General features: G+C 51.5%; 1 protein-coding gene across 1 annotated transcript in view; it reads left to right on the top strand.

Moving 5' to 3' along the window:
* Positions 1–9,291, top strand: part of Qdpr (quinoid dihydropteridine reductase) — a 15,842-nt gene that overhangs the window by 672 nt on the left and 5,879 nt on the right. The window contains exons 2-6 of the mRNA XM_013008891.1: positions 3–33; positions 2,189–2,281; positions 5,217–5,313; positions 7,188–7,328; positions 8,155–8,263. Coding sequence (XP_012864345.1) covers positions 3–33; positions 2,189–2,281; positions 5,217–5,313; positions 7,188–7,328; positions 8,155–8,263 — 471 coding nt within the window. The remainder of the gene's footprint in view (positions 1–2; positions 34–2,188; positions 2,282–5,216; positions 5,314–7,187; positions 7,329–8,154; positions 8,264–9,291) is intronic.

Below are 9,291 nucleotides of genomic sequence, written 5' to 3'. Positions count from 1 at the left end.
CGCTGCGTGCAGGCCTTCCGGGCCCGCAACTGGGTAATGCCGGAGTCTGCGGGGCCGTGGCCCCGGCGCGGGCCTCGTGGTGGCTTGGGGGTGCCGCTGGCGGGGAGGCTGTCACGAGGAAGTGGGGGGCCCTGGCGTCGGGGAGAGGGTGCTTGCACGTGCGTGCGCCGCCCCGCGCCGGTCTCGGGGCGCGTGCGCACCGCGGGCCTCGGCTCGGTGCTCGGCGGAGCCAGGACGCGGGATCGGGAGAGAAAGTTCCAGATGAGGGTCAGGCCTGGACCCCGGCCGTCCCCGCCCAGCCGGGCCCGACGCCCCGGGGCACACGAAGCCCCTCGAAGCAGGACGAGGGCCCAGCCTTTCCTTCGGGCTCGGAGTCCAGCGTAGGATTCGCCCCATCCCCACCCCCGAGATGCGCGGGCTGGCCTCCCAGATCGGCCGGGGAGCCGCGGCACCGCGGGCTCCCAACTTTATCCAGCCCTTCCGAGAACGTCCGTGCGCCCTTGCGGCCCGGCCCAGTGCGGGCAGCGGAAGGCCGCGCCTTCCCGTGGGGTTCGTGGTTCACCGGGACTCGGGCACGGTCTGGTGAACTGGTGGACCTCCATTCCTTGTCCTTGTTACCCCCCTTCCTGTCCCGGGGGCGGGCGGTGATGGAGACTTCTTTGTGTCATTGTGACTCCCTCGGGCTTGTTTTGATCCCTGGTTAGAGTGGAGACACTGATCTCTGGGGACTTCAGACTGAGCAGCCCCGATTTCGGAATATGAACCCAGCCTCACCTGTGCCAGCAGAGTTTTTCATTCTTCTCATTTAATTCTTTCTAACCAGCCCTATTAATCTTTAACAGCCTGCTTTTTGGGGGAGGAAACTGCCAACTGATTAATACACAAACACACACACACACACACACGCGCCACTTTGTGGCAGAGTCAGCATTCAGACCTCAAACCTGAAACCCCTCTGATTCAGGGCAGCGGTCCTAGTGGGGGGCAGGGTCCTCCAGATGTGGTCCTGCGAGTGCAATCTGGGCAGCCACTTGTTTATATAATATATACATATATATTATATGTTATAATGTATTTATATTAGTCTTAGAGCTAAGAAGAGTTTGCCATTTTCAAAGGGGTTAAAAAAATTGAGATGTGAATTGCTGTCTCTGTGTGTCTCTAGAAGGAGGGTTTGCCCTGGAGAAGTGTTAATGGTGGGGAGGAAGGAAGGTGTTGGGGTGTAGGGTGCGTAAGAGGTAAGAGGTCAGCGCTGTTTTTTGTGTTGTTTTTTTGTTTTTGTCAGTTATGAGACTTGAACTCTGGGCCTGGGTGCTGTCCCTCAGCTCTTCAGCTCAAGGCTAGTGCTCTACCACTTGAGCCACAGTGATACTTCCAGTTTTCTGGTGGTTTATTGGAGCTAAGAGTCTCATGGACTTCCCTGCCTGGGCTGGCTTTGAGCAGTGATCCTAGCCTCCTGAGTAGCTTGGATGACAGGCGTGAGCCACCAGTGCCCTGCTTTATTTGTTTGTTTTTTCCACTTGTATCTTGAGCATCCCTGAAATGCTTCCCCCCAAGTAAGCTTTTTTTTTTCTCTTCTTCTGGTGTTCGGGGTGGAACCTTTGAGTGTGTGAAGCAAGCGCTCTGTGACTGAGCTACACCCTCAGCCCCAGGCCAAAGCTTTTTTGAGAGCCTATATGATCCCCAACTGGAAACCTCTGTACCATGAAACTTCAATGCTTGAACAAAATCATTTTCTAAAAAATTGTGAGAAGGAAAACTAGTGGAGAGCAAAGGAAAGGGTGATACTGTCCAAAAGAAATGAATTCATTACCTGCCTTATGAAATGATAACCCCTTTGTACATCACCTTTATAATGACAAAAATATTTAATAAACATTGTGTAAAATGACCTTCAGGCTATGAGTATAAAGTATATATGAAACAAGTGAATTTTGGGTTTAGACATGAATTCTATCCCCAAGATATTGTCTATGTCCATATAGATATCTATGGATATATAGATATATATGCAAATACTCCAAAAATTTTTTTAAAGTCCAAAATATGAAACATTTCCAATTGCAAGCATTTCGGATAGGGATACCTATAAGCCCACCTTCCCCCCTCCCTCCGTTTCCAGGTGTGGGTCTTTAAAGAAGTAAGAACTTCCTCTCTCCTCACCAAAACTATTTTTTCCTTTGCTCAGTGGGTTGCCAGCATTGACGTGGTGGAGAACGAAGAAGCGAGTGCCAGTGTCATTGTTAAAATGACAGACTCATTCACGGAGCAGGCTGATCAGGTAGTTTTTCCTTCAGTGATTTATTTCTCACAGCGTTGGGGGTAGAGACCAGGGCCTCGAGCACTCTGGGAAAGTGCTCTGCCACGGAACCTCCCCCTCCAGCCTCCCACTATTGCCTCTGTAATGATAAAAGCTATTTGTGTCTGTGGAGGAAAAGTTAGAGAAAGTGAAGGAAAAACAATGGATCCGGTTCCAGTGGCTCACGCATGCAAGTTTTGCTACTCAGGAGGCTGAGGTCTGAGGATGCCAAACCCAGCAGGAAAGTCTGTGAGACTTGTCTCTAATTAACTACAAAAATCCAGAAATGGAGCTGTGGTTCAAGTGGTCACGTGCTAGCCCTGAGCTAGAGAAGCTCAGGGACAGTGCCCAGGCCCTGAGCTCAAACTCCAGAACCAACAAAAAAAATTAATTACAAAGATAAATTGTATAATCTTATTTTCTTGTCTGGCTTAGGCATACTGATTATTACTTTTGCAAGAAGGAATAATTTTGTATTATTATTTTACAGTTAGACTTTTTCAAAAAATTTACTCTTTAAATGTATCTTCAGATATACTTAACTCTTAAAGGTATATTCAAATTGTGTATGTAAATATTATGCATTTAATTTAAATACCAGTGCGTTACTTTAAAAAAGCCTCTTTGTAGGCAGAGCTTTTCACTTTGTGGATTGCCCACAGTTTACTTTCTGCTTCATGGTTTTTTTTTGTTTTGTTTTGTTTTTATTGCTTTACTATTTATCAAGAGTGGTGTGGTGACCATCTTTGTCTCTGTATCTGATTGGTCTTTATCTGATTTGAGTCTTTTCTAAAAAATAGAGTTACCTACCTCAAAGCATGAACAGATTTTTTGTTCAGTTTGTTTTAAATTATAATGTTATTCCTGTTATGTAAAACAAGAAGCCCGTTAGAATGACACAAATATGGAGGGAAACTGTGATTCATTCCTTTCCTCCCTAGGAGAGGGTCACTTTCTAGAAGGATCATTGGTACTGATGTGCCGATGTCTTCATCTACATTTTGTAGTTGTTCTGACTCGGAGGAGTCTTCCACTGGGCGGCTGCAGGGCTCGGTGGAGTGTGTCCTGCGCCAGCGCCCCAGCCCTGGTTCCCAGAGACCCCTTCCCTCTTTGTATGAGGCACCACATTTTTCTGAATTTTGAGATTTCTTTTTCCAGTGCTGGTACTGGGGCTTGAATTCAGTGCCTTGGGGCCGTCCCTTAGCTTTTTTGCTCAAGGCTAGTGCTCTTTGAGCCACAGCTCCACTTGGAGCTTTTTCTTGCATGCCAGAGGGTCGGAGTGGGTGGTGGGGTGGGGTGGGGTGATTATTTGGGGATAAGAATCTCACGAACTTTCCTGCCCCTGCTGACTTTGAACTGTGACCCTCAGACCCGAGGCGTCTGTGTAGCTCAGGTTGCAGGCGTGAGCCACCAGCACCAGGCTTGATGTGCCATATTTTCACCACTATTCTATGAGGCTGGGGATGGGCAGTTTTCCCCCTGGAAGCGCTGGGTTTCAGGTGCTGAGTGGCATGGCCAGCCAGCCAGCCAGCCAGGGCGTGGCGGAGCACGCTCTTCTTGTGAACTCGGGGTCTGAGTGGGTCGACTTTACATTCAGTTGCGCTTTCCCTCATCATCGGGACACTGAAGACTTATGACCATTGGCCGTTCTGAATAGTAAATGCGGGCACCAAACTCAGCAGATGCTCAGCTCTCTTCCATGAATATAAAGACTACAGTCTTTGTATAGAACCTGTAATCCTCCAGTACACCTTAAATTGTCTCTCAATGACAGTACTTACATAATAGCAATACCATGTTAATACTTGTTAAACCATGTTATTTAGTGAATAATGACAAGAAAAAGAAGTCCTTAACATGTTTAACAGATACAGATACAAGGTTTTTTCTTTTTCCCAGAATGTTTTCAGTTTGAGGTCCTTTGAAACTTGGGATGTGTAGCCCACGTAGGACCCTCATGCTTGCCCTGACTGTGTGATTCCTGGGCTGTACTAGACGTTGACACGGCCTCATGAGTTGCCAGCCACCATTCTGAGGGCTGTATTTACATGAAGGCACCTGGTCTCCATACAATGCGCAACACCTGTTTCTCATGTTATCTCCCTTTTAGAAATGATGAGGCGGAAGCCCAGAAAGACTAGGTCTTTGCTCAGGGTCAAAAGGCCGGGGTAGCTTCTGTGGGATTTGAGCTGGCAGTAGTGGTAGTGGGGTTTGATGGCTATGCTCTTAGCATTGAGCGAAAGCAAAATAGCATCATGTGAGCAGAGGAGGGAAAGCTGGGACTGGGCGGGGTGGAGTCCCCGGGTCTGGAGAAGCCTTCTATGAGTGGGTCCCTGTGGTCTGGGCCGCCACCGCAGGTCGTGATGTTCACGAGGGCTGCACTGGGTGGGAGTTGCCGCTGCCTGAGACTTGAGTATGAAAGGCATCAGGAAGACTCAGACGGCCCCAGGGCTGGCAGAACAAAACCAAAAAGAACTCCCAAGCACTCTGTACTCACCAATATTGTGCCATTGACAGTCTTACCTTGCTGTTGATATTTCGTGGACATTTTCTTAGGTTACGATTCTATCATTTGTGAAGAAAGTTTAGAAAGGAATATATCAGAGTATATTACTACTCTATTTCTGGCTTTTTTTTGGTCTTTTCTCTTTTTGGTACTGGGGATCGCACCCAGGATGTTGCACGTGGTAGACAAGCACTTTGCCACTGTTACGCCCCAGCGCATCTCAGCGTTCTCCACTGTCTGTAAGGAGAATCTCACTGAAATTGACTTGGACCTCGGCAGTGTTTGGTCTGTGGACTAGTTTCCTATGCAAATTGCCAGCCAGCTTTATAGGAAGAAAGAAACTGAGGTGTCTGTAAGGGTGCGTTTCAGTTTGCCCTACAACTCACGCCGCTTTGTGTCCCTGTGTTCAAGGTGACCGCTGAGGTTGGAAAGCTCTTGGGTGATCAGAAGGTGGACGCCATTCTTTGTGTGGCCGGAGGATGGGCCGGGGGCAATGCCAAATCCAAATGTAAGTTGTTTTCTGAGTTAATCATTCATTGTGCTCTGCTCTGCCCTTTGCCCTGCTGACATGGACTGCCCACCACCTGGGTGCCAGGCAGCTGTTTGGCTGTTTGTCTCCCGGAATATTTACAGTAGCTGAGCATGTCTGTTTGACTGGGCTGTCTGTAAAGAACAGATTATTTCTCACAGTTCTGGAGGATGGGACATCCAAAGTTGAGGTTTTGGCCCCTGGCAAGGGCCTCCGCTAGCATCATCTCCCAGTGGAAGAGAACACGGGGAACAGAGTGGAAGGGGGCCTGGAACCCATCCTTTTGCCAGCAGCCCACTCCTGCAGTCATGGCTTCACCAGTTTGTGAGTGCAGAGCTCTTGACTTGACTCTTTAAAAAGTGGCAGTACTGGGGTTTGAACCAGGGCCTTCCTCGCTCTTGCTTATGATACCATTTGAAGCATGTCTCCAGCCCTGCTTATTTTGCTGCTTTTTTTTTTTTCGGTCATGGGGCTTGAACTCTGGGCCTGGGCGCTGTCCCTCAGCTCCTCAGCTCAAGGCAGCACTCTACCACTTGAGCCACAGCACCATTTCCAGCTTTTTCTGTTTATGTGGCGCTGAGGAATTGAACCCAGGGCCTCATGCATGCGAGGCAAGCACTCTACCACTGAGCCACCTTCCCAGCCCCTTTTGCTGCTGCTTTTGGAGATGAAGTCCAGTGAACTTTCCTGCCTAGGCTGGCTTCAATTTTCCAGATCTCCACTCTCTTGGGCAGCTAGGATTCTAGCTCAGTCCCCGACACTGGGCATGGCCTCCCGTGAACACATCCTTCAATCCGCACTGTGTGCTGGGGATTAAGTTTCCCACACCTGACCTTGGAACCACCTTCACACCATAGAACTCTATGGCAAGGTAGTGACAACACCTCATTTTATAAGTGAAGGAAAAGCTTCCCACCGAGTAATAATCTTTTGGAATTTTTATCATGACCAAAAGCTGACATAAACATATACGTTCTTAAAAATCTAATACCTAGGGGCTGGGAAGGTGGCTCAGTGGTAGCAGTTGCCTTGCATGCTCGAGGCCCTGGGTTCGATTCCTCAGCACCACATAAGAAAAAAGCCGGAAGTGGCGCTGTGGCTCAAGTGGTAGAGTGCTAGCCTTGAGCTGAAGAGCTGAGGGACAGTGCCCAGGCCCAGAGTTCAGGTCCCACGACCGGACCCCCCCCCAAAAAAAAATCTAATACCCATCATAAGATTAAACAGGTGTGTGTGTGTGTGTGCGCGTGTGTGTGCGCGTGCACGCGTGTGCACGTGTGCACATGTTCTCATATTGGGCTTGAACTCAGGACCTGGATGCTGTCTCTGAGCTTTTTCACTCAGGGCTAGTGCTCTACCTCTTGGATCACAGCTCCACTTCTGGCTTTTTGCTCACTAATTGGAAATAAGAGTCTCTCAGATTTATCTGCCTAGTCTGGCTTCAAACCTTGATCCTCAGATCTTAGTATCCTGCCTAGCTAGGATTACAGGTATGAGCTACCAGTGCCTGGCTGGTTAAACAGGTTTGAGACAATACCAATCTAGTAAATTTGTTAACTTCAGCTTTGTTTGCTTAAACTTACTGGTTCAAATTTTACCAAGTAGCAGGTAGGAAAGCTGAGCCTTGATTGGGATATCAAAACTGTGTCCCTGCCATTGAACCGGAAGTTGTTTGTATTAATTAGATCTTGTTACAAATGGGGATGAGGAATGGGCGGGGGGAAGACCTTGGAGGGGTCTTTCTTGAGTCTTGGGTTGTGTGAGTTGAGCGTGGATTTTGATTCCTTCTCTGGGAATGATGAGCCCACTTTTTTTTCTCCTTCCTTCCCTTCTTCCCTTCCTTCCTTCCTTCTCAGCTCTTTTTAAAAACTGTGACCTGATGTGGAAGCAGAGTATGTGGACGTCGACCATCTCCAGCCACCTGGCCACCAAGCACCTGAAGGAGGGTGGCCTCTTGACCTTGGCCGGTGCCAAGGCTGCCCTGGATGGGACCCCGGGTAAGCCCGTAGTACTCTGCCGTGAAAGGAGAGTGTCCCTGTGCTCTGGGCTGCTGGATGGGATGTAGAAACCGCGTTGGGTTGTGAGTTCTTCTGACTTTGGTCCTTACTTCCCCCACACCTGGGGAAATCTGAGTAGTTTAGGGTAAATTATGAATCAGACTTATTAATAAACCCACTAGTTGGAAAGAAAATTGTCACTTGGAAAGCTGCTCACCTCCGCTGTCTCAGGTTGTGCCTGGGACTGGCGGGTGAGCTGTACTAAATGACGGGCCGCCCTGGAGCGGTTAAGCACCGGGTGGGGATGGCAATCCTGTCTTGGGGATCATGCGTCATGATATAATTGGAAAGCGGTGTTTTCTTAGTTATGGACAGTTTGTTTTGTGTCTTACAAGCGATCTCTTACCTTTGTACCCAAAGAAAGGGTTGTGGCACACAGTGAGGCCATCTGGGTAGCTGGGTGCTTGGGTTTGATCCCCAAAAGCTTCCCTGCCGGTGTGTCGCTGCAGTGAGTGGGAAGGGAGCCCAGGGCTTGGCGGAGCTTCGGGTGCCCGCGTGGAGAAGCCGGCCGGGGTCGGCGCCCACCCAGAGCCTTCCCACGGCTCCCGCCTGCCGTCCAGGAGCGAGAGGGACGCCCGCCCGCCTGCCCGGGGGCCGCGAGGCCGAGGCGCCGCCCTCCACCCCCGCCCCGGTCACCCTCCTCCCCTCCGCCCTGTCACTCGGGGCCTGTGGGCGTGGCTGTCCGGCAGCGGGGCACGGTCCTGCAGTCCCGTGTGCCCGTGTGCCCGGCTCCCGTGGTCACGATTGTCTTCTCTCCATCTGGCAGGGATGATCGGCTACGGCATGGCCAAGGGCGCCGTCCACCAGCTGTGCCAGAGCCTGGCGGGGAAGAACAGCGGCATGCCGCCCGGAGCCGCCGCCGTCGCCGTGCTCCCGTAAGCCGGTGCTCCCTAAGCCCGTGCTCCCTAAGCCCCGTGCTCCCTAAACCCGTGCTCCCTAAACCCGTGCTCCCTAAACCCGTGCTCCCTAAGTCCGTGCTCCCTAAGCCCAGTGCTCCCTAAACCCGTGCTCCCTAAGCCCCGTGCTCCCTAAACCCCGTGCTCCCTAAACCCCGTGCTCCCTAAGTCCGTGCTCCCTAAGCCCGTGCTCCCTAAACCCGTGCTCCCTAAGCCCGTGCTCCCTAAACCCCGTGCTCCCTAAACCCTATGCTCTCTAAGCCTCGTGCTCCCTAAACCCGTGCTCCCTAAGCCCGTGCTCCCTAAACCCGTGCTCCCTAAACCCGTGCTCCCTAAACCCGTGCTCCCTAAGCCCTGTGCTCCCTAAACCCTATGCTCTCTAAGCCTCGTGCTCCCTAAACCCGTGCTCCCTAAGCCCGTGCTCCCTAAACCCATGCTCCCTAAGCCCGTGCTCCCTAAGCCCGTGCTCCCTAAACCCCGTGCTCCCTAAGCCCGTGCTCCCTAAACCCATGCTCCCTAAGCCCGTGCTCCCTAAGCCTCGTGTTCCCTAAGCCCTATGCTCTCTAAGCCTCGTGCTCCCTAAACCCGTGCTCTCTAAGCCTCGTGCTCCCTAAACCCGTGCTCCCTAAGCCTCGTGCTCCCTAAACCCCGTGTTCCCTAAACCCGTGCTCCCTAAACCCCGTGCTCCCTAAACCCCGTGCTCCCTAAACCAGTGCTCCCTAAGCCCCGTGCTCCCTAAGCTCCGTGCTCCCTAAACCCCGTGCTCCCTAAGCCCCGTGCTCCCTAAGCTCCGTGCTCCCTAAACCCCGTGCTCCCTAAACCCCGTGTTCCCTAAGCCCCGTGCTCCCTAAACCTGTGCTCCCTAAACCCCGTGCTCCCTAAACCCCGTGCTCCCTAAGCCCCGTGCTCCCTAAGCCCCGTGCTCCCTAAGCCCGTGCTCCCTAAACCCGTGCTCCCTAAACCCGTGCTCCCTAAGCCCCGTGCTCCCTAAACCCCGTGCTCCCTAA

This window comes from Dipodomys ordii, unplaced genomic scaffold (assembly GCF_000151885.1).
Source record: "Dipodomys ordii isolate 6190 unplaced genomic scaffold, Dord_2.0 Scaffold8, whole genome shotgun sequence".
Classification (NCBI taxonomy): Eukaryota; Metazoa; Chordata; class Mammalia; order Rodentia; family Heteromyidae; genus Dipodomys; species Dipodomys ordii.
This window is presented reverse-complemented; position numbering and strand designations above follow the sequence as displayed.